Consider the following 26,589-nt stretch of genomic DNA (forward strand, 5'->3'; position numbering starts at 1 on the left):
TAAGAAAAACATTATCTGTGAAATATTATCTGTGTGTGCAAGAAGCTGCCACTACCAAACTTGAAGAATTGACTTCTTTGACACCCCAGCGTTCATCTGTTATTTTTACAAAATATAGTTTACCAGTTAGAAAATATCTCAGATTTCCCTTTGGTATTCGTTCCCAAATACAAACAAACAAGTATTCAGTGTGAACAGGCTGAATAACAGATGTTTCTCTTTTTTTTGTTCACAAAGTCCACTTGCACTTTTAATATCTATGTAAAACAATCACAAGCCTGGGCTGTCACTGCCACCACGTGCTTCGTTGGCAAAGACAAGCCTCCACTAATTTCTAGCTATTGCCACAGAATAAGACAGTTCACATCAGGGTGCTCAATGATGTATTTTTCAGGACTGTGAAAAAATACTGAAGCATGTCGAGCCCCAGCTCCTCTATACTGCACTGCTAACTATGGCAGAGGACAAAAAGCTTGTTCAAAAACAGTGCCGTTCTAAAAAACCTGGGCCAGCTGAACGTGGTATTTCATTTATGCTAAGATCAGTGGGATGCAGTTGGTTTCATTCACTGCCATTCATTATTCTTACCCTCACTCTCCATGTAGCTGTGTTCCCTACAACTTTCTTCCCTGTGCAACAGGAAGTTTTATCCTGACTGTTCTGAATCTGCTTCTGTTCTGAATCGAACCTTTATGAAGCAGAAGAATCCCATTAGAAGGACATTAGTAAAAGCTCAGAAATTGCTATGAATGAATTATTATTATGAATGAATTATTAAGGTGGCTGTGGATGCCCCATCCCTGGAGGCATTCAAGGCCAGGCTGGATGTGGCTCTGGGCAGCCTGGTCTGGTGGAGGCGATCCTGCACATTGCAGGGGGTAGAAACCAGATGATCATTGTGGTCCTTTTCAACCCAGGTCATTCTGTGATTCTATGATTCTGTGATTACACTGTATTTGATTATCGTTATCAGTCACAAACAGGCAGCTTCTCTAATTTTAAACTTCTGAATTAAATACAAAATTCCTTCTCCAGCTAACACATCTCCTAAAAGTAAAGCACTGGAGAACACCGTACAAAAAAACAGATCAAAGGCAGTTTATGATTCAAATAGGTTAAATGCAGTCCTGGCAACCTAGTAGCTAAGCTTTCACAGTGGCATTAGCAGATGTTAGATCTCCTTGAAGCTGCTTAAGCTCTGCCAACTCACTGGGAGTTGTACAACTCATTAACACCTTTTTGATATAAAAGAAAAGGCTGAGAACAAAGACTCTGGAAGGAAACTTGGGTGATCAGTAGGTACAACTGAGAGGTTGGGTCCTCATTAGTCAAAGGGAAAGGTTTTAGCTGAGATGCATCCATGGTCAGGATTTTGCTACACAGGCTTCTATTATTAGAATATACTGCCATGTGCTCTGAGGAGTTGACATACACTGCAATTTGAACATTAAAAAAAAAAAAAAAGACAAACACTCCAGGAAAAAATATAGGTGACCTGGTAAACTGTGAAGCTGTAATAATCGAGAGAGAAAAAATTTCTCCCGTAAACAGTGACTCAACAGATTCTTCCCAAAATCAAATTAGTTTCTGAAGACATACCCAGAGGAACAATTATTTTAACTGCATTAAAGGCATGCACAGAAGCGTTAAAGCACTGCTCAAATTCTACGAGTTACCCACTTTCAAGTCTGGGAATCCTCCAGAAACCTTCAGTGTGGACACTGGCAAAAGTCTAACGAAGAAGTGAAGGCTGGACGGGGCTCTGAGCAACCTGATGTAGCTGTAGGTGTCCCTGTTCATTGTAGGGGAGTTGGACCAGATGACCTTTAGGGGTCCCTTCCAATTCAAGCAGTTCTATGATTCCATGAAATAATTTAGTTTGTGAAAACAAGAATCAGGAAACCAATTTCCATCTGACCTTATCAATTGTTACAGCAGACAGTAAAACCCTGATGCCATCCATAATTGGGATGTGATCCTGACCATGACAGACATCATAAACCAATGAACCACCAGGTTGATCCATGGAGACATCTTCAGCAACCTGAGATAAGTGTGAGACTGTGCAGAATTTCCACCCCTTCACTTGTTATAAACACAACACAACAACTATAAAGACACTGATAGCAGAAGCATCACATCACAGAACAAAAAGTAGTACTAAATCTGAGAATCGTGGAAAGAAGTATAAAAACAGATACTGATGAACAAAAGCATGAATAAATTTAAGCTCTACACAATTCTGCTTTATAAACCCAACATTCTTGCGAATTAAAGGTTTTTATCTGTAAATATCAAAACATCTTAGAGGATTAGTGTGCTCATAAAAGGAAAACAGAATTTCAGAAATACAGTCATTACCGTATAATCTCAGAATAAGGCACAATATCACCAAACGTGTAGGAAACATGGTCAAACGATGGATACTATGAATGCTTTGAGACATATTTCAAATTAGGACAAAATTTGAAGACAAAAAATCCATTCTCAAAAGAAAAACAAACTTCAGAAAGTTTTATCTTTCCAAAATATGAAATAAGCTGAAGAACTGTTTTTATATCTTAATAAAAAGCGCTGGAAAGTTTATAAAGTCTAAAGAAAGAAACCACAAAATACAGTAAAGTTCACTGTTTGTCAGCCCCCACAAAAACACAATATTAAAAATGGTGATGAAACATTAATGTGTAACACAAAGGCGTTCTGGATTGAAAAATATAATTTCAGAAAATGACAGCTACGAAATGAAGGCCTTGCTATAACTGTGCTATTTGAAAATTCAAAATATTATAGGGAATTAGAAGCATTTGTGCTCATGACAGGGAGAGTGCTGAGAATACAAGATAATAACATGCACACACTATATTATAAAATGAAGACTGTATGTATCCTGAATTACAGTTTTAACTATTAATTTTATTCATACATACTTTTCTTAACATAGGGTTTCCTTTCATCTTAAGTAGTTCTGAAGGCCCACCTTTTCATTTGGCAAAATTGTAACAGAGGATGAAAATGTCCTTCCATGCGTTGGTACAATGTCTATTCAAAAGTATCATAGAATGGATTGGGTTGGAAGGGACCTTAAAGCCCATTGGCTCCCATCCAACCTGACTTTAAACACCTCTGGGGATGGGGCATCCACAGCTTCTCGTGGCAGCATGTGCCAGTGCCTCACCACTCCATCTTCCTAATAAGATGGCTGTTTTTTATTCAACTTCTACTGAATACCGAAGAGATATTTTCATGTATGTCTTGCAATACACATCCAGTTTCTAAGAGTTAAAAGACAGTCCAGTGCTATTTAATGCTATACACTATATCGAGTTTCAATCATTTTTCCACCTTATTCATCACTTTGAGTTTATTAATACTGCATTTCCTATTTTACTATCCCATTCTTCTGGAACTCCACACAGCTGGCTTCCCAAATTACAGCCTATAATTTACTATCATGGCACCTGCCTACTTCTCACTCCTTTTTCCAAAGGGGCTGAGCAGCATGGACTCCAGAAGGACTCCAGACTTTATTTCTACAGTAAAAAAAGTGACCATTCATCACAGAATCACAGAATGGCCTGGATTGAAAAGGACCACAATGATCATGTAGTTTCAACCCCTGCTATGTGCAGGGTCGCCAACCACCAGACCAGGCTGCCCAGAGCCACAACCAGCCTTGTCTCAAATGCCTCCAGGGATGGGGCATCCACAACCTCCTTGGGCAACCTGTTCCAGTGCGTCACCACCCTCTGAGTGAAAAACTTCCTCCTAATATCTAACCTAAACTTTCCCGTCTTGGTTTAAAACCATTCCCCCTTGTCCTATCACTATCCACCCTCGTAAACAGCCATTCCCACTCCTGTTTATACGCTCCCTTCAAGTGCTAGAAGGCCACAATGAGTCTCCCCAGGGCTTTCTCTTCTCCAAGCTAAACAATCCCACTTCCCTCAACCTTTCCTCATAGGAGAGGTGCTCCAGCCCTCTGACCATCTCAGTGCCCTCCTCTGGACCCGCTCCAAGAGCTCCATGTCCTTCCTGTACTGGGGTCCCAGGCCTGGTCACAGTACTGCAGATGGGGCCTCACAAGAGCCAAACAGAGGGGGACAATCACCTCCCTCTCCCTGCTGGCCACCCCTTTTTAATGCAGCCCAGAACACAGCTGACCTTCTGGGCTGCAAGCATATACTGATGGCTCATGTCCAGCTTCTTGTCCACCAGGACCCCTAAGTCCTTCTCTGTGGGGCTGCTCTTCCCCCAGCTTGTATAATCTTCTGGGATTGGCCCAACCAAATGCAGCATGCTGCACTTGGCCTTACTGAACCTCATTAGATTTTCATGGGCCCACTTCTCCAGCCTGTCCAGGTCCCTCTGGATGGCTTCCCTTCCTTCCAATGTATTGACTGCACTGCTCAGCTTGGTGTCATCCGCAGACTTCTGAGGGTGCACTCAATGTCACTGATGAAGATGTTGAAGAGCACCGGTCCCAAGACCACCCCCTGAGGGACACTGCTTGTGACCGGCCTCCACCCTGACACAGAAGACTCTTCTGTCACCTTCCTCTTCACCAATTAATAACTCTCCCTTTTTATCCCACAGTGGATCAGATCCTCTATCATTACCGTATGTCGATAATTACATTAAATCTTCCTTTCCCACAAACTTAACGATTTAACAGAACATTTATAGACTTATGAACTACAACTTCCCTGTGTAAAAGCACGCTTAATCGTTCTCAATTCTGCACAATAATTCAATGCAGACATATTTAAAAAAAAAAAAAAAAAAAAAAAAATTGAAGGAAATCTGTATCTAGCCTTCTTCACTACATGTCACCCTCGTCCCTAGGGGCATGTTCTCACAGCTCAACATGCTTAATCTGGAATGTTTCCAACAAGTTAGCATTTTTCATAGCTTGAAAGCACTATGTAAGACAAGGAGTGATTTTAAAACTGAAGATAGGAAGGCTGTAAACACACCTACATCACTAGAAAGAAATCAGAGCACTATGGTATTTTGATTTAGAAATCCTCTACCTCCAGTAAAGCTCCTTTTGAGGGCCAGAAAATCAAACTGCTTCTATGATTTAATTTGAAAACTATTACTGTTTAAAATCCCTACACTAAAGCAAAATTCTTCGTATTTACTGTACTTGTCCACTGTAAGGAAATGAATTACAAGCAACATGCATTTTCCAAAAAGGAGCAAATGTGCTCAGAATGATGTGGTGTTGTCCAAAAGCATACCAAGACAGCATGGTGAAACTCTTGGGAAGACCCAGCCAGTGAAAGTGGGCTGCAGGGGAGAGACAAAGTGGTCCAAACCAGGAAAGATTATGGACTTCAGACCATACATCTCCCTGCTTCTCCAAAGATTGCTGGGGATGGTTTTGTCCTACACAGAGATTAAAAATGAAGCTGACAATACACAAAATTAATGCATTTGAACCTGGTAACCAAAAAATCAAGTTTTGTTACATTACTTAAATTAATTAATGGAGCTATCAGGGTAACCCAATGCTAAGACACAAACATGACAGCTATTTCGTCTCAAATTACCCTTCTTTCTTAAAGCAGTAGGTATTTTTCAGTGGAGTAAGAAAGGAGTGCTGTAGAGAGTAACTCTGTGTAAGGGTAGGGTAACACATGGCATACAAATTTACCCAAATACAGTACTTTTCTAAAAGCAATTTGGAACAGATAAATCCTTACACTACTCCAAAGAAGGCTTCAGCTTTTTGTCTATGACCCTGATATAATAGCATCAGAAGGAAAAAAAGAAAGACTCTATTTATGAAAACATCCCTATCACTGTAGAATGTAAGCATCGTAAGGAAAAAAAAAAAAAAAAAAAAAAAAGCTTTATATACCACAGCATTTACATAGCATCTTTCAGACTTCCTCAGATCAGTGGTCTCTTAGCCTTTTTTTTTTCCTAATGAAGGAAAAAGGAAATGGATGTCAAGACTCATGAATTAATTCAAACTACTGAAGCACTAATTTTAAATGACTTTCTTCTTTAAAGGAACTTTAAAACAACTATCTTAATTACACTTTTGATTATCCAAAATAAATTAATAGGAATTGCATGTATTCATTTCCAACTTCAGGAAGCCTACACTGCACCATCATGATCTTTAACAGAAGATCAGACAGCAGGCAGAAAGCCAAATCAGTGCAATACTGAAGTGCATCTTTAATAAATCCTTTGGCCGTTAAACCAGACTAACTGGTAGCTATTCAAGATAATCTTCTTTCACCTCATTAATGCAGCCACCACAGCAGCAAAACACAGCAGATCTCCTAAGCACAGAGCATGCTGTCAGCTGAGTTAGTCTACTTATCTATAAACACTGGAGAAACCAGCTGTACCTGCACCCAAATGTTTACTCTTCCATTGATAGTATGAACAAAAATGTTGGTAGGACAAAGTCTTATAGGACAAGGGAAGGTGAGAGAGGGGCCTATTCATATGAGCGTGTGCCTAGCAAGAACAATGTAACACTGGTAGCTTTGGGAACAATGAGTGAGTTTATCAATGAGCAGATTTTACCAATCCTCAAATTTTCCACCTACATGTTTCTTCCTGCTTTTCATTTAATGGGGGAAATAATGTCCAGGGAAAGGCTGGTAACAGTCAACTTTCAGCGTCCACTTTTTTTCTGTGAATGTTGAAACATTATCCTTTGAAAACAACAATAAAGACCCAAAGGCATCAATATGTGTGCACAATTAAGTGCAAGCAGAATTTGATTTACACTATGATTTCTTTCAAAAAGCAGTATTTTTTCCTGTTTCACTTGTTGATCCATTGTTATCTAACAAAAGAAGCACAAATTTTCTTACATTCCTCCTTTTTCTTACCACCTATCTTGTACAAAAACGAAAAACAATTGAAAAACTACTATCATTTCAGTCAATTTTTAATAGGTCTGTACTTTGTGTAATGCTTCCACTTAAGACTCATAGTTACTAAGGAACAAAATCTGTTTCTCTAAGAGTCTAGCATCCACAATTCAATATACAAATAATTTTTCCCCTGAGTATTAAAGAAATGAAGGAAGGAGCAAGCTTGACTCCTTGTATGAAAATGCTCCCTTACAAAAAAGTCTAAATTTGAATTCTGAAATCAATTACTTTGAGTTCTATTCAAGAGAGCTTTTGAACCCTGCATTGGGTTCCACGTACTCCACGTACCCATCTTTATTTGTCTCTTAAATCACATCAGATTTGGAGTGATTTCCAGATCCAACACTTGGATAGCAAATGTGTGTAACATCTATGAAATATTTTGTATAGGGGCCAACTCATCTAGCTTTGTTTATGCTATACTCTATTACATTTGATAAATTCTGCCAGAGACAAACTTGGCTTGCACTCACATTTGTCCCCCAGTTGCCTACACAAAATATTAGAAACATTGCAAATTGGGTCTCCTAAGGTCAAGTCAATATTCAGTGAAAAATTGCCATGCAGGCTACATCCAGCTGGTTAGTCACCCCTGATTTAGAAGAGCTGTTAAATTGCTTACACCTATTTTTGAAGAAGAGGAAAAAACCTTATGAGGAGTTGCACAATCTCACAATTCTCTTGCTCACTGCCTACAGAAATACACCATATCCAGAACAAAGGGCACTGGGGAGGGAAGAGAGAGACGAACAAGCAGCTAGCCACATTTACTGCTGTTAAAACCTGCACGGGGCATTTGTTTTCTTGTCACCAAACACAGGAACATAGCACTTGAAAAGTTCTTCCTGATAGAAAGTCCTGCAACTATGGACTGGTCTTGAGCCATTTGACAAAGAAAACCTCAGAAGAAGCCAAGACCTTTGCCTCCACTTTGGCTTTTAACTACTGTTTTCACCTCCCTTAATAATTAAAAGAGAGCCCTTCTCTGTCCCCAACTTTGTATAACACATTAATATTTTCTTTTAACTTCTACTCAAAGTCTACATCATTTTGATCAGTCATCTGTCTGCATCTTCCATCACAAGATCCCATTCCTCTTAAACACGTGTGACCCGAACTGAATGATTTAATTCTCACTTACCATTCCAAATTTCTATTTGACTGTTCAACTCTCCTATAACATCCGTTTATCTTGCAGCACCCACGCTGAGGATCCAAAACCATCCAAAATCATTGGTTGCTCAACCACTGTATTCCTGCACTTTACCAAACAAGCAGATCCGTTCAATGTAAGAGAGTCTATGAGCGCTTTGACTGTAAAGCAACCCAAATCTAAGTTTCCCTTTATTAGTCCCTTTATTTCTCTTTACTTCTTTATATTTCTGTTCCGTATTTGCCATTTTCGTAGATCTTATCCTTTGAAATAATTTTTTTAACTTACTAAGTCCTTTGAAATAAACATAAAAAGTGGATCTGACCCGTGCTAAGTATACAAACCCTCCCTAAACATACATACATTTTCTTTCCAATTTCTCTGTTAAGGATAGCCAATTATTAACCCAAATCTATGTAGCATATTAATACATTGATTTGGCTGTTAATAAAAGTAAAAAGCCTTACACAACAGAACTATGCACTTAACAACTCTCAAGTAAACAAAATCTATTACCCTGAAAACAATACGACCTTTGGTTATTTTTTTTTTAAAAGCTTGATGCTCCCTAAAAACCTTTCAGCTTGCCATGTATTCAACGTGAAGAATCAGAGAAACTGCTGTGAAATTTCAGTTTCTCTCAATGACAACATACAGAACTTTCATCGCCATGACTTTGTGTTTAAAAAAACAAACCACAGCAACAATGGAAGAAATAATTAATCCCTGATACAGACATGCCCTGTCATAAACTAAAAGCACAAACTAAAACTGACATGGCAGTTATTTGTAATAACTATCATAATTTATATGCACAGGACAACAAATTTACTGAGGGAACTTACTGTTGAAAAGGTAAAGAATCTTTAAGTTCTCCTACCCTCTGGAAGGGGACAAATTTTAAAATGTTTTCAATAAACCTGTGCATTGCTAACTAGTATGCAAGATTTCAGTATACAACACTCCCATTTAGCTTACTATTATTTTATTATTAAACAGTTATAAAAAAGATAGCAAGTATTTAACATAAATCAGACAACCACTTTCCACAGTAATGTCACTTCTGCAAATTCAACATTTAGCCAATTAGGTCTAATCAGATATTCACAGACTTCACAGCCCAATTAAGCAACGTATTTAAATAAGCAGTAGTCACTGGCCTTCGTTAAGTATCCACACAAAGAATTTTTAACATAACCTTATTATTCATGGTTAAAAAAACCCTATTATGAGAGATATAAAAATAAAATAATAATTTCATTATTTCATTGTTCTTGACTGCCATTAGAATTTAACAATAAAGTACTTTAAAAAGTCTGAGGAGGTCAACATATAGGAAAGTTCACTTATCAAAACCATGGAATGCTTGACTTTAACAATAACAACTTAACATAGTGGATTGTTTAAGAAAGCTCACTCATTTAGCCCTATAACCCTGCCAAAGAGCATGAACCAGCTTACTCAGAAAGAATTCTTGGCTTACAGTCCTTAATTTCTGATCATTGACTTTGCTGCTGTGGTATGTATTCATTAATTACTTAATTATTCAATTCCCAAACTTATATACTATATATATATATATAGGAAAGAGAAAGATAAAGAAAGGGAAGGAAATCCATCCTATTGTTTCCCATCAGCATTCACATGAGTCATCTTGCACTTGGCCACAACAGCCACATGCAGCACTATAGACATAGGGAAGAGTGGTTGGACAGCTTCCCTGCAGAAAAGAACATGGTGGTGCTGGTCAACAGCTGGCTGAGCATGAGCCAGCAATGTGCCCAGGCAACTGAGAAAGCAGTGTTTAAGACTGGACGTTAGGAAGAATTTCTTCATGGAGAGCCATGGTTAGGCATTGGATCAGGTTGCTCCAGGAGGTGGTGGAGTCACCATCCCTGGATAAAAGAGATGTGTGGATGTAGCAGTAAGAGATGCAATTTAGTGATGGGACATGGTAGGCATGGTATTGCTCTTGATCTTGAAGGTCTTTTCCAACCCAGATGATTCTATTCTATGACTATTTCTTGTCAGAACTTGTAAATGTTGCCCTGAAGCCTCTGTCATTTGAATGGCCATAAGAGGATATCTTCATTTATGATGGAATGTACCAGTCATACACCTGTTCAAAAACTTTAGGGGTCTTTACTATACATAGGGAAATACAATTCTCAAAAAATTATAGATCTTGTCATGTACCTGGTGAACAAGTTGCCAGATCCTTGGCAGCTCCTCCATGGCTGGCAATATTTGACCATTTTTTCCAGACTGCTTTTATCAAGGTCCTGTTTGTTCTTCAGTATTCAAGTTTTCGGCCAGCTCTGTTCCCTTGCAGTCGAAAGCACTGAATCTCATGATCCTCACACCAAGGCCAAAATAGACCTTCATCTAACAGTGTTACGTTTGCAGTTACTAACTGTGATGTTGTGCAAGCACAAAGGACTCAAAAAACTCAGCTGTGTCGCACCACAAAGACAGAGGAGAGGATTCTGCTACTCAGACCACTACCTTGTTAATCTTCCACAGATCACAACATTTGCCACTCCTCGCTGACAGACACACTGTGCACAGAATGGAGATGTAAAGGTGAAGTAGGGTATGTTGTACAAAATGAGATATCCTGGGGCACATAATGTGGTAACAACTATTACCATAAACTATGAAGTGATTTACAGATAAATTAGGGTTGTCATGAAACTTAATTTTAATGGTTTGATAATCAAATAAGAAACACAATAATTACCATACCTGTTTTTCAATAAACCAAAATCACTGCTACTAGCAACACTTCTTTGTTAATGTACGTAATAAAATCCCCTCCTGGAGCTGCCTGCTGTATTCCTCTAATTCTGAACAATCTGTTCTATCCCACATCACTGTGATGAACAATTTCAGTTTCACTGCTGATTATATTGAAAATATTTCTAATTTACAGCAAAATTCCTTCAATCGTGTACAGTAGACAATGCAAGAAACAGTTTTATAGATTGAAAGCTCCACTAGTCTAGAAAACTGAAGACTGGAATTTCCAATAGCTTTTCTAAGAGAATTCCTGCTTCATAATATAGAAAGCAGAAACAACGCATCAGACACTTCCAAGTTATTTTAGTTTCTAAATATCCAGGGGAAGTAAAGAGGCAAGCAGTAAGCAGGAAACACCATTATTCTTCTTTTTAGGTTTGCTGGCAGAAAATATGATAAACACAATCTCAAACAATGAGAACAGGGATAAAGAAAACAATTTCCCAGAATCTACTCTTCGTCAGGACAGGAGATTTCAAAATGATGGTGATGAATGGAGGGAGAGTAAATTACAAAAGAAATCACTAGTAACCAAAGTAAGAACTGGAGGAAAAGTTACAACTTAAATAAAAGTGGAATAAGGAAAATATAAAGAATGAAGAAGGAATCAGGAAGGTACAGGGAAGGAGGGAAAAAAGACCTTTAATGAACAGCCTCATCTCAAATATTACTCAAATTAAAAAACAATCGATGCACAGAGATGAAAAAAGATATCCTAATAGTAGATCTTAGTGAAAAACATTGTACATCTGGACCAGAAACATTTGGTTCAAAAGTAACCCCCTGTGAATGACAGTTCTACATTACGAAAGAAAGAGCTAGGACCAGTGCCTCAAAAAAGGGGAAGATTTCTTTTTTTTTTGTAAAATTATCCAAAGCTCCACAGTAGAAAGAGTTGGCTAATTTTAAGGCTCAGTGTATGTTCCATCTAAGTCTCTGCAGAGGATTCACTAGAATAAAAAATAAACCTCCAAATAAAGTAGGAGCTATATATACAGTCACAAATACATACAGATATTATTTATATATATATGTATACTTATATAGTTAAAAGTTATACTGCTTATCATTCAAGAAATAAGAAATGTATTTAGAAGTGGTAGAAAACTCTCTACAATTCCTAAACACAAATAAAACAATAAAATATTTTGCATTAAAATTAAAATCAATATCCTTAAAAGGCTTAAATTCTTCCAAGAGCTACAAAATCCACTTTGCTGTGGATGACTGTTTCAAAAGTCTTATTGAAAGAGTTTTTATCCATTAAAATGTAATGATTTCAGGATGTGTAAACTTCAATTATTAAATCCATATGACAACAAAAGCAATTCAAACAAGGAGATGCAAAGTAATTATAAAAAGCTATTTGTAACTTCATTCCTGTATATTACATATTGTCCCAAAAACTGTGAGTAGCAAATTCATACACAAATATACAGAGAACTCAGATATGAATGCCCATTTTGGTAAGTACTTAGTCTGATTTTCTGAAAAGAGTGAATTCTTTCTGAAAAAAATTAGAAAAGGAAGAAGCACGGCTTGTTACCACTATTTTTGTCCACTTCTTCAGAAAGAAAAGTTGACAAAATTTAACCTTGAGACAACACCTTTTATTGTGATGTCACTGATATTTCTACATACTCTGTACTTGCTTTTCACAATTGCTTGTCTTGCAATTGATGTATTTCTACTTTGAAACAATATTCAGGCTGAAATTTAAATACATTGAAACATTTCCCTTTAAATGCTTATCAATTGTATGACTTAAGAGAAATCTCCCAAAGAATAGAACTGTGTTAATGTCTATGAGCAAAATGAAACATATCTTTTCTCATGGTTCATCTTTTCAAGATGAAATGAAGTTATCTAGGCAAAATGATCATCTGAAGGAGAAAAACCAAACAACAAAATACCTAGAGTACAGTCAGTTGTAGAAATTCCATTCCAACACAATATGGTAAGTGTTTCATTATGTAGCTACGTACAAAACAGCATTTACATCACCCCAGTAGGGTTGGAAGAAACAACACATACAAGAGCCTACTTAATTCTAGAATATTTTTACTACAGAAATTGTCATTGCTTATTCAGCAATTTTATTTTTCTTTATTCCATTTCTATTTCTATAAAAACAGACAAAGAGTCTGGGGAACTACATGGAGAAAAGAGCATTTCAGACTGGGAAAGGATAAGATTTATTGGGTTCTGATTTCAACAGCAGAAGAACTATGTTCAGAGCACATGAGAATCATATTAAAACATTTACAAACGACACAACTAAACTAGTTGGGTAAGTGTTATATCCATATACCTACTTCACAACCTACCCTTTTATATATTGTCCTTTACTAGATTCAAAGCCAAAGAAATTAACTTGAGAAAGTACTAGAACTCAATGAAACATCTTAAAATATATATATATATATTCTTATATATATTCTTATTCTTATATATATGTTCTTATTCTTAAATTTATTTGTTCTTTGCCAACTTTACAACGTTTAAAAGAAAAAAAAGCCCCAAATATCAACAGCAGGGTAGAAATAAATAATATGCTTTAAAGCAGGGCCCTCAAAATATGAAAGGACTTACCGCTGACATTCTCCAGCATGCAGAATTAAATCTTCGTTGTTCCTGGCACTGATGGTCAACTCATGCTCTGTTGAATTGAAGACATCAAGAAGAAGATGACATTGCCGGGTGCTGTGAAGGCAGGGGAAAAAAGGATATCACACTGTCAATAACACACCACAGAACACATATATCTGAATAAACATTTATACTCTTAGTAGAAATATCTTTTTTAAAAAACTGAAACCTGACAGAAGCATATATCCAAAAAGAGTTCCATGACAATTATCATCCCAATAATATTAAGTCCTATAGCATTTGATCATCTACATATATTCTCACTCTGTTGCTTTAAGATTCACTTCTATGGGAAAAAGCCACACGTTTTATTCAGTTCTTTCAGCATTCACACAAGACAGGTTTTACTATTTCATACTACCTTGACATTTATCTTTTTAAGCAGCAAAACTTTAAATCCTTGCTCAGTTTGTAAGGGAGCAGTTCCACATATTATAGAATCATGAAATGCTTTGGGTTGGAAGGGACCTTTAAGATCAACACACTGCTATGTGCAGGGACACCTCCCTCTAGACCAGGTTGCTCACAGCCCCAATCCAGACTGGCCTTCAATGCTTCCAGGGAGGGAACATTTAAAACCTCTCTGGGCATCCTGTTCCAGTGTGTCACCACCCTCACAGTAAAGAATTTCTTCCTAATATCTAGCCTAAATCTATCTTCCTCCAGTTTAAACCCATTTTCCCTTGTTGTGTCACTATCTGCCCTTATAAAAAGTTCCTCCCCAGCTTTTCTGTAGGCCCCCTTGATGTACTGGAAGGCCACTATAGGTTCTCCCTGGAGTCTTCTCTTCTTCAGGCTGAAGAGTCTCTATTTTCTCATCTTGTTCTTGTAGGGAAGGTGCTCCAGCTCTCAGATCACCTTCATGGCCTCCTCTGGCCCCACTCTGCTCACAGGCTGGACAATGTTGGCTTTCTCCATTATGCCAACTACTCCAGGAGAGACAACTTTGTCCCTTCTTACAGAAAGGAACACACAGACAGGACTCACTGATGTCTCATATTAAGCAGCTACTGTCTTTCAAATCCAAATTTCCCTAGATGCATTCATTGGGAATACACAGACTGTGTTTTGGTTATCGTTGGAAATAATACTGATAGAGATACAGAAAAGAAACTTTACTGTAGATTTTTAGTCTTATTTCTAAATTTTTCTTCTTTGTGAAACAATGTATAAACAGGAACATTGAATGAAGATTATAATGTAATACAAATGAAGCAAAAAATCAGAAAGAATGAGATAGAAAATGCCAAATGCAATCAGATAGCTATGATAATGCTTTATCAGTCCACTCTGAAATTCAAAACTTTCTCAGAAGCTACTTAATTAAGGAAAATATCCCAGCCATAAGCATCACTATAATTTATCTTTAACTATAAATGACTTTGACGTTTAAATGTATTTATAACAACATTAGGTGACTTGTCACTGGGAATTACAGAATTAAGTAGTATAGCCATTGTACAGAGATTACAGATCATTACAACCCATGTAATTGCTGGCACTAAGTAGGGAAAAGCAACTTGTATTGAATGTCAGAAATAAAACTCATTAGCAGCTTTAATTTATCACAGAATCAGAGAAACACAGAATGGCTTGGGTTGGAAGGGACCTCAATGATCACATCACTCCAACTCCATGCCATGGCAGCGTTGTCACCCACCAGGTCAGGCTGCCCAGGGCATCATACAACCTGGTCTTGATGCCCCCAGGAATGGGGCATCCACAGCTACTCTGAGCAACTTAAGAGGGAGCTCACATGAAATCAGAAGTTCCCAAACGGGAAGAAAGAGAAACACAGTGGTAAGATAAGGGTTGTCAGAGCCATCTTTCAAGTAACACACATTCAAACTCTGTAAGACATATTTAAGAGCCTTAGGTAACCAAGTATACTTCTACTGTATATGAATTTCAATTCAACTCCAGTCATTCCAGAGACAATTAAGCTCTGACAATGCAAGAGTATAAGAGCTGCTCTTCCACTTATGAAAAAGGTCCTCTGGTGTGTAATGCAATTCTTTTCTGAGGATCAAGAGAGAGTATTTCCAGGGTGCAGACAGGAGGAACTGCATTGATGCCATGCTGAACCCTGAGATGGGACATTCTTACAAGTATGGGATTCAGCCCCAAGTGACAGCAACACCACATGCAAGCAGGCACTGAGCTACAAGCAAGCACTGCCTGGGGACAGCACCATGCCCCTAAGGAAAAGCAGAAAGGAAACGGGGGGTGGGAGGGTAGAGGTGCTTTTTTGGTATTTTTAAGTGTTTTTGCTCTTTTCGGGTAAAATTCCAATGAATACTGAATATAGATAATGCACAAAGGTAGCTGAGTGCCTGAAGCAAACATGTCAAAACTCATGAATTTTGAACAAATAAGGAGTCACAGCTTCTAGCAGAAACTTCCTGCCTATACAGCTCACATAAAAGGAATGACTGCGAGAGGCAGTAGCTAACCTGTTATCAGCAAGGAATGAGAAAGTGAGCAAGCAAGCCAAGCTTCCATCTCACTGCTGGGAGTGGGACAAGCCCTGCAAAGCCACAGGAAGCTTCTGTCTCTCCAGCAGATGCTAAGACATCATTTGCAAGTGAGATTTCTTTGTTTATAAAATTCGACATGGAAGCAATTTTTTACTTATCCCACAGAAAGAAACAAACAGTGGTTTGAAATAACATTCATACAAGCCTTGTACAATAGTTTTTGGCAGCAGAATCAAAGTTTTGTAAATAAAACAACTGATGTTATAAATATAAGGGACCAATACAACTAGCAGACCTTCAGAACTGATTCTGACATCACTATTCTAACAATTCCTGAATAAAAACTCTTGGATTATACAGTGAAAATTATTTGCCACGACACTTTGCTCACCCTTTACAAACACCACAATAAAATAGGTCCACAAGGAAAATATTTTTTCCTTGCCACTTTTGAGCTAAATAGGGAAATCTTCAGTAAAAAATAAAAGTCAGAGTTAGAGAATCATTACAGTACTTGAAAAATAATAAGATACAGGTATAAAATGATTGCAGGCAACATGAAGGCAGTAGGAAAATACTACATCACAATTCAGGGTAATTACGTATCACAAACCAGCTATTAGAGCAATAAAAAACAAACAATTTCAGGTTACAAAAATATACGAACTGAAACAAGCTCTGAATGCTGGAAATAAGACAAAATACAAACTCTGGAAAATTATATGTAATAGTACAATAAAGGCGGAAGAAAAGGAAAGTCTGCAAGCTGCTAAAGAACAATTTACTTAAGATCTGGAAAGTAGAAAAAGGTCTCTTTTTTTTCTTTATTTTCTGCCATGTCACAAGCAGTAGGACTGTGTAGAACTGATGAAGCTGAGCTACAAGCAGGTCAAAAATGAAAGCTGCAGGAAAACAAAGAATTAGTAAGAAAGCCTAATTCCCTCTTCATATCAATTTTCACTACAGATAAACTTATAGAAGACCATTCTTTGAAAGACAGGAATGAAATGACCCACTTCAGTGTCAGTGAATGATATTTTAGAAGTAAATCATATTCACACAAGGGTGATAAAGGAACTCCAGCATGAATTTGCTGAACAACTGCATACGGTTTCATTCAGTAATCTGTTGTTTAAACTAAGCTCTGTACCAGAAACATTTCAAATGTCATATTGTTTTAAGCATTTCAAGGCAACTGAGAAAAATCTGAGACCATCAGCCATTGGCTCCACATGAGGTAAATGAGTTTTTTTGAGAAGTGTGTAAGCTTATTTAAAGAAAAAAATAAATTAAAAATTGAACACTCATACTAATAAATACATCCAAAGTCATAAGCCCGTGTTTCTAAGAATTGGGAAGGACTATCCAACATTTGCTCAATATCTTATTATTTTACTAAACTATCCCAATTTCTTCACCTTTTAACAAACTATGTACCACCAGGTAATATTTTACACTACATATTTAGTGGATTGGGAAGGGCTGTACAGGGTAAACCACTGGGAGAAATGAGCCAAGTTTTACCTGGAGTGATCATATAAACTTCATTTTCCTGGGAAACTGTATTTAAAACTATCCAGCAAAACACATCAGCAATTGGAAATAGATACCTTTTCTGAACAGAATGATGTACATATTATTGCATTGTATTAAGAGATCAGTTTAAACAGAGGTGAACATATACAAACTCTGGGTTAAGTTCTTGAAAGGATTTTGCTTTGGTTCCCATCTTGCTGTTTTGAATCAAGCAGTTTCAAAGCCTAAGTGGAAAAATGCTAAAAATCACATTCTGCAAACAATTTCCCTTTCAATTATCTCCCTTCTTTGTCTCTTGTGTTTCCTTTAAAGGAATCTACCGCATATTTCACGTGCAAGGTTTTATTTTACAAGTACCATGAAAGGCTGCATCTCAGGAGGCAGTGCAGGCAAAAGCTAGAATTAGAAAGATGTTTTCAGTTGGATGAATTATAACCTAAAGGTCTCAGAATAACGTGCACAATTAAGTCAGTACTTATTTCAAGCTTTAAAAGATAAGATTTATTTATTTTTAATTCTGCAATGTCTTGGAGATTTATTGCATAAATTAATTTCTATTATCTTCCTTTATAGAACTCGGGATATAACACAAGGAGAAGTTAGTGACATGATGAATCAAACCATGTATTAAAAGCCTTACAGTGCTAGGATTACAGAAGCAGTCACAAAAGAGGGGCCATGGGAACTCAGACAAGAGGCAATTACACTGTGATCTGGAAATTTCTTTCAGGGGTGTTGCAATTACTATTCTGACTTACTCTGAAATGACATCAGAGGACATGCTTCAGTAACATTTAACGCAATATTACAAACCAGATGCAGCTATCACACTCTAATGACAGCTCACTGCAGTGAATAATCTTATTGCCATTCTGTTTCTAGCTTTGTTCTAAAGTCAGTTCAAACAAGAAACACTCAGAGGGGTTTTGGCAAATTATCAGCATCCTGACTCAGCTTAGTTTGCCATCAACTGAAATGAAGGAGCGTTTTCACACCCACATTTTTGTTTCTTTCATGTCTTCTGTTTAAATGGTCATACCCAATATCCCTGTTCAAAATGATACCAGAAAGAGAAGAGAAGCACTTGGAAATGACAACAGGCAAACGCAGGCTGGAATTCAACCCAACTCCCCCAGATCCACCAAGCACAGTCTCTTCATACAACACAGCAAAACAATGATTTAGAATATAAATTCCAGATCCTGAGCATCTTTGTTGTTGCTCTTTTGTTTTGAATAGTTTCCTTAGTTCCATTTAATTTTTACTGAATTCCCTATAAATGAATCTTTCCACGTTAGATTATTAACTCAGAAATTCACATATCTTACTATTAAAAGGGATTTTTCACATAATCTAAGAATTGTCCTCATCCGACTTTTCCTCGTTGTAAACCTTCTCATTTGTGCTAAATATTCCCAGCACATCTATAAATACTTGTAGATTTATGTTCTCACATCTTCTTGTGCCAAACTCTACGTATTTAACATTTTGATCTCAAAAATCAATGCTCCCAATCTGTAAGCTACTATCTGCTGCACTTCCATGAACTCACTGCAACATGTATAATTAGCAGAGTTTGGGGTTACCAAGATGATTTAACCACTGGACCTAAACTTCTGTGTCATTAGTTCTTACTCATTAAAATATATCATCAGCTCAATGGTGTGAATTTAAATAAAGAATATAGTCTAGAAAAACATCCAGTCCTGAGAATACAAAAGAAAAAGTTACTAAACCCACTCCTTGACAGTTTTTATAAATGGTTAATCAGTCTAACCAATCAAAAAGGCTTTACTTGAAATTGAATTAGCCTGGTTTCTTTTTCAACTGTCTTGTTTTTTAATATAAGAGTGAATTGAACATTGTGGAGATACCAAGTCATTTTAAACAGGCTACAGCTTGGCCTTCTTCACAACACACTACAATGACTGATCTTCAGGTGGCCAACTGAAAGAGGTTGGCCTTCCCTTCAAAAATCTATGACATTTGAGCACTGAAACATTGGAAATCGTAAGGTCAGAAATTGCAGCCTCTCAGCAGGTAGTTGACTCTCATTCTAAATGTATTAAGTATGAACATTTACTCAAAAACTCAGTTCCAGAAATGGAACAATTGTTTAAAAAAATACTAGAGAACTTTTCCACTGTGTAACCAAAAGGTTTGTTAGAACATGGCTGAAGAAACATCCTATTTACTCTTCTGCCATTGGTGAGTGATGAGCAGGATCTCTAACCCAAACCTGGCTCCTGAAGGTGTATTGTACCGAAAATGTGGGCAATCATGGAAACACGAACTGAAATTTTGAAAATCATATCTGGTTTTGTTAAGGCTCAAACTTCTGCCCATCCAACAGAGGATCTCCTGAGAACTCTCCACACAAACAAGATCATTCTTTTTCTGTATTAAGTGAAGCCCAAGTTGGAAAAATTGTATACTGACATGATCCAAAGCACTGATAGGTCTTAGACTAGGAGCATACTGCAGGCATTATTATGGACTGATGCCTTGTTAACAGTACTACATCACTGCATTACATGAAATACATTAATGCTACAAAAGGAAATGTATCTACAGTTACATGAACTGGCACTTCTTGAACTTTACAGTGTCAGACCTGCAGTGTTGCCTTTTTTCTTTTTTAATCTGACTCAACCACAAGGACAGAGTCTCAGCCTCTACTCTTGCCAAAAAAGACGTGCAGCTGAAGCTGTAAGGTGTTGTCAAGATAAGAAGAAAACTTGGCTGCCTTAAGAAAATTAAAAAATTTACTTTGCTCATCATCTTGAATTTGTAGAATGGAAGGGAAAGACCAAGCCTTACCCAAAAAGGAATGCAGTATCCTGATTTCACTGTGGGTGGACTCCGTCTACAAATCCACATTTTCTAGCCTTTGGAGATGGTTCTCACTTACTTTTGCATAGGTGGCACAATGGCAAGGGATGAAAAGAAAAAAAGTACCCTACATTGCACACAGAGCCTATCTTATTACAACTCTGATTAGTAACCACAGGATAATAATTTCCTTTCAAAGACAAATAAGCAAATGAAGAATTACAGTGACATGACCAGACACAAACAACTTCCAGGCATGAGCCTTTTCCATCAGTCCTTTTGGCAGCTCAGTGAGCACACGATGATACCCAGTGAAACTCCTTGGAGCAGAATAGGGCTGCTAACTGACAGAACATCACCTCTTCTGACAGGAGGGCTGGTATCTGAATCAAAATTAGGCAACAGATCACATACCGTAGCACAGCTAAGCTAAGGTGCCCCTACTGACCAGCACAGATAAAAAGGTTAAAAGGATCCCTTGTCAGGATGGAATGCATCTTAACACACAGTGAAGATGCAGCTAGTGAAACTTCCATCTATAAAGCACAAGCCTGTGCATGAGTGGAAGGCATAATTATGGCTAGGTACTTAGACAAACAAAAACAAAGCAAAATCAACCCCTACTCTCAGAGGAGAAAAAAAAAAAAAACAGCAATTTCATTTTTCTCTTATGTATGTCTGCTCAAATAGAAGAAATACCACCTGCGACTGGAAGGCTTTTACACAAACCATAATCTTTATGTTACACTGGGGAGGGGGGGGGGGAAACAGTGATTTCATTAACATTTTCCCAGGTTTTGTTTGTTTTTGTTTTGTTTTCCAGTAAAGACCTAAGGGAAGAATCAATGTTTAGAGTTTTATATTTCACTCTGATTTTAAGCCCAGCAGCTATTAAGCCACTGTTTCTTACTTTTATTGAGGTAAAGTGTTTTAAAAAAAGAAAAAAATGAATCCAGAAAATGAAAACAATGTTAACTTATTCTGAAATGACGGCTGAGAAGGTAAGCTACAAAACATAGCCTCACATAATGACTAAACAAAAAGAAGTTCAGTGCCTAGAATAGAATTTAAGCAATGAAAAATTTGCTGGAATTCAATGGGAAATCCGAGTCAAGTTTTTAAAAGAGCAAGCAAAAGTACAAAATTTGACTTTCATTGGGCCTCAGATATTGGCAGAGATTATCAACAATCAAAAAACAAACGTCGTTTCATTTAATGACAAATATTTATCCTCAGTAGTTCGGAAGATGACGTTACTTTTACTCTTTTTAAAACAACACTGAATTATACATGATTTTTGATGGAGGATTACCACTGGGAAACACAAGAGTAAGCAAAGAGTGTTACTACTCGCTAAAACTAAAACTTTGGAACAAAGAGTACAAGGTAATAAGCACTTAAAATGCTTCATGACTTCATGAGCAATGTATACCCATGTAACACAACAGATCTGCATAGCCATTTGACCAGTCCTGCAACACAACTTTGCTGAAAGAAATTTTAACATTTGTCCCCAAAACAGTATAACACTTCGGATTTCAAATTAAAATCAGTAATATCTTTAACTTCCCCTCCAATCAGCAAGCCACCTTCCACTGACCTAAACACTGATCTATGTGAGGAACAGGCAAAGAATGAAGTAAATGCATACAATACAAGCTGCAGAAAACTCAGCTCAGTTACTTGTCTTAAGGTTTCATTGCTTTTGTTCACAGGATCAAAAGAAACATTATGTGCTTTGCAAGCTGTGGTGGGGTTCATCCATCCTTGGACATTTCTGCAACAGTGTGATAGTGGTGACTCATTTCTTCCCTTTGAAAAATGAAGTATGGCACCAACATCACACAGACTAGTAGGCCTTCACACTCTACTTCTGGGTTTTCTTTACGACATTTGTTGCTGAAGAAAGTCTTGGGACCAATATGAATCTCCTGATGAATTAAGTTCACTTCCAACTCCCAAAGCACTGTTATACAAACGCACTGAAATAATTTCAAACTTAAAAAGAAAAGCTTGCTCCCACAGTGCATGCTGGCACACTTGTCAATAATCCTGCTACCTTGAAGTAATAGAAGAGGATTTCCAAAATAAGCACAACTATAGAATATCCTAAATTGGAAGGGCTGAACAGGGATCATGTAATCCAACTCCTGGCTACAAACAGGACCACCTGAAATGCAAGACACATCTGTGAGCACTGCCCAAACACTCCTTGAACTCCAGCAGCTTAGGGCCATGAGCGCTGCCATGGGGTGCCATGACCACTGTCCACTGCTTCATTCCATTTCTATCCACTTGGCAACAACTGTATAAAAAACTTTCGTACTTCTCTGTATTTGTACCTCAGAAGTAATTATGCACTGAAACCAAGGCCACCTTCAGTCTCTCTTCCCAACAAAGCCAAGCATAGTTACTTGATTTTGGTGAGAGAGATTCAACAGCCACATCTGGAACTTCCAGAAATTTAATGCATCCCAAAGATCTAAACATGTCAGAGTATTTAATGATTTAATTGACTGGTATAGGTGAATTTACACGTGAATGTGTAATTAATTAAGAATCAGTAAAATCATTACATTACAGAATAAATTTTTGTAAAAAACACTTACCTTAAGCAGTATAAAAAGCAATAGTTAATAAAAATATACAGAATATGAATTGTGCATTTAGTAGCAAATAAAGACAATTAACAGCAAAACAATTACCTATTATAACTGATTGCACTCAGCTGTTGATTAGTCAAATTTTAATAATTATGGCATTTGACAACCATCAGGTGCTGCTCTGATTTTTAAAACTCACTGGCACAAGGAAAACCACTCTGTCACTAATGAGAGAGAAAGCACTGAAGGAGAGAATGTTTACAATTTATTCCTTATATTCAAAGACAATAATCTACACATACATTTTTGGTAAGACTATGCTAGATAAACACAAAACAATGTAAAGCAGAATATATCACAACAGTGGAGAGATACAGAAAGAAATATTATAATAAACAGGACATAATCAGGGGAACGGCTGTTTACAAGAGTGGATAGTGATAGGACAAGGGGGAATGGTTTTAAACTGAGACAGGGAGGTTTAGGTTAGATATTAGGAGGAGGTTTTTCACCCAGAGGGTGGTGACACACTGAACAGGTTGCCCAAGGAGGCTGTGGATGCCCCATCCCTGGAGGCATTCAAGGCCAGGCTGGATGTGGCTCTGGGCAGCCTGGGCTGCTGGTTGGTGACCCTGCACATAGCAGGGAGGTTGAAACAAGATGATGATTGTGGTCCTTTTCAACCCAGGCCATTCTATGATTCTATGATTAGTAGAATAAACCTTACTGAAATATAAACCTTACTGAAATAACATTTGAAATTCAGAAATTTGCCGGTGAACATGGATTGCTTTAATCATAATCTGCAATTAAATAAGGTTAAATTCCTCAGGTGGAGGTATTCTGAAAACTAATTCACAGAATTCTTTGCTGGTGACTACTGAAAGTTTTGAGCATGCTTATAGCCAATATTAACAATGAGTCACAAGTAAAGGAATCAAAAGGTTTACCTGGTTGCTGGAAGGGTGCTGACACGTGTAAAGAAAACAGAAGGCTCTACTTCTACGTGAAGACCCAGTGAAAGGTTCCGGTAATATCCTTCAATGTGTCCTGGTCCACCAGAGTATTTAAAATTCAGGATGGCTTCCAGTGTCTGGAGAAATAGAAGTCAATTACTTATTAGTAATTAGTAATGTGTCATTACTGTGCATTTCAAAAGTACAATTAAAATCACAGAAGTGATAGCAACAACGTTTTTGTGCCATCAAGAATTTGAATTTGCCATTCTAACACACCTATTCTGGTACCTGTAGGAAAAAAGGGAATCAAATGGCTGCATCCCTAAGTTGCTTTTCTTCCTTAATCCTTTAAAAAACTTACAAGTAGAGAACAAAGTCAGATGGACATAATTCTTCATTCAACATTTAACACAGAGAAAATGAAGAGCTTATTTTTACTTAGAAGAGTTTATAGATTATTAAATGATAAGCTCTTCCACTCTTTAAAAAATATTCATCACTACATTACCTTTGTAATTAAATGAGAAACATAATTTTTGACTGTAGACTGACACTGAACAACAGAAAAGTAGAAATATCTGGTCTCTATATGTAAGCATACACTCATCTCCTTTGACTAGCAGACTACAACAACAATATTGACCAAATACAGGATATGAACTTTGTTTTACCTTGATATTCACTTCACAGAATGTGACTGGTTAGCAAATATTAAAAATAATGATCATTATCATTAGTCTTACAGACTCATTACTCTCATTAGTTCTGAGACTTTATTTCTTTGTTGGAACTTTTGGACTTTGTCTTTTTACTTAATAAACAGCCTGGGTGAAGCTTCTCAGCATAGATCTCCATGTCATCTTCAAAGCTCAAGCTCAGAATAAACCTTTGGTTCACCCAGAGTGACTACATGCCACCTTTTCTTCTATTACACTCCTGAAGTATAATTTTCATGAAGCATGGCAAAAATTTGGGAAGTCTCATTGGATTCTTTCCCTGTTCTTATTCTAGTCCCCAGACACCTGCTATTGCCAATCTCACAGCAAGGATACAGACACTGCTCTGGCATGGCCATTAATTACCAGGTTAAGCTGAAGGCTATGCCTACAATTACAACAGTTTCTAAAATGCATTTAGAAATGCTCTCTTTTTACTCACTCAGTAGCTTTTAGTTTATTCTATAAAGAATTAAAACACTTCCCCTCAAAAATCAAATTTTCAAAAAAAAAACAAAAAAGGAAAAAGGAAAGAAAATCTACAATCTCCAAGGCAACACCTTATTCCCTAAAATATATATATATTTTTTTTTCATAAGCTCTAAGGAACAATTTAGGAATTTAATGACTTGGAAAAAATGTATGCCATTTTGTCTCTAAATGTTGTTGAAGAACAGAAACATTCCTTAAAAGAACCACAATCCAGTGATTTAAAGAATATCAAAGATGATAAACAAATAGTTTAGTGGCAAGTTCACATTTAAACATATTGCACGTTTCCAGATTGCTTTTCAGCAATGCAAAGTAACTCCATTTCTTAATTTGCTTTCATTAAGATTCATAAGAGTCACCTTAGAATACAAACAAAACTATCCACTGGCTACTTTAGACAAAGCTGTCTACTCTGTTTATGTCAATTCCTAATTTGTAGTTAATGAACTCAAGTTTAATTTATGTCAGGAGAGCTAATTGATATTAAAAACAAAAGTAAAAATGCACAAACCCATTCAAAACACTCTTCATTCTAATTAACCATCTGGACTACTTAATAAAAATTAGAGCTAGACTCCGCAAGTACAGGTATCTGTTGTACAGGGATGTGCTGAAGAATGCACTTCAATTCTCATTAGATTTTCTGTGTAATCTCCACGTATGTAAGTCAGCTCCATATTAGTGCTGGAATATTCAAAGCTCCTTGCATTGTAAAGGTGTTGTTCCATGATTCGTCCTACATACGATCATGGCACAAGGCTGCTCAATTAAGCCCAGTCCCAAAGAATTACAAGTAAATATACAGTAAACGTTTGAAAGGTCATGGAGCACTGTCACTGCCCATGCAAAATCCTTCCTAACGTCCAACACTAAATGAAAACACACACAAAAAGGTACAGAGCTACAGTATACACCATTGATAAGCAAGAGCACAAGGCGTCGTCATAATCTTGGTCTCTCCCAGAGAGGAAAAATTGTGAAACTGACTGATGGCCCTAAATATGCCTCACATCCCATATGAAAGAACAGAAAAGGACTTAACGATCCTTGTCCCACTCCAAATATAAAAACCTAATCGGTGGCAAACAGATTTTAAATTCAAGAACTTCAGAGCACCGAACCCTGCACTCTCACCAGCTGTGATAATGGAGCAGGGTTCCTATGAATATACATAAACACAAAGGTACAGCTCCTGACAGACTGTATATTGGGAGTGTATATGTATGTGCAGAGGAAGGGCATGATTGAGGAAAACATTTTTTCTAGTGTCTTAAGGAGATCAGAGAAAAGTTTTATTGCTTAGAATTCAAATAATATGAACAAGACGTGGGGAAAAAAAAAAAAAATCCAATCTCCTTTAAAACTTTCTACACACACACACACCTTGGGAAGGACTCCACATCCAATATCTAAGATTGATTTTCTATCACTGCGACAGAACAAAAATCCTACACTTTCATAAGCTTACACA

The 26,589-nt window shown here is 37.2% G+C and overlaps 1 protein-coding gene across 7 annotated transcripts in view; it reads right to left on the reverse strand.

Moving 5' to 3' along the window:
- The window catches only part of TRAPPC9 (trafficking protein particle complex subunit 9), a 472,387-nt gene that overhangs the window by 294,952 nt on the left and 150,846 nt on the right, over positions 1 to 26,589 (reverse strand). For all 7 annotated transcript variants that reach the window (XM_090138036.1, XM_090138035.1, XM_031591261.2 and 4 more), the window contains 2 exons: positions 23,902 to 24,044; positions 13,447 to 13,557 (listed from right to left, as the gene is read on the reverse strand). In XM_090138036.1, the coding sequence (XP_089994162.1) occupies positions 13,447 to 13,557; positions 23,902 to 24,044 (254 nt within the window). The remainder of the gene's footprint in view (positions 1 to 13,446; positions 13,558 to 23,901; positions 24,045 to 26,589) is intronic.

The sequence above is a fragment of the Phasianus colchicus genome, chromosome 3 (genome assembly GCF_987193195.1).
Source record: "Phasianus colchicus chromosome 3, bPhaCol1.hap1.1, whole genome shotgun sequence".
Classification (NCBI taxonomy): Eukaryota; Metazoa; Chordata; class Aves; order Galliformes; family Phasianidae; genus Phasianus; species Phasianus colchicus.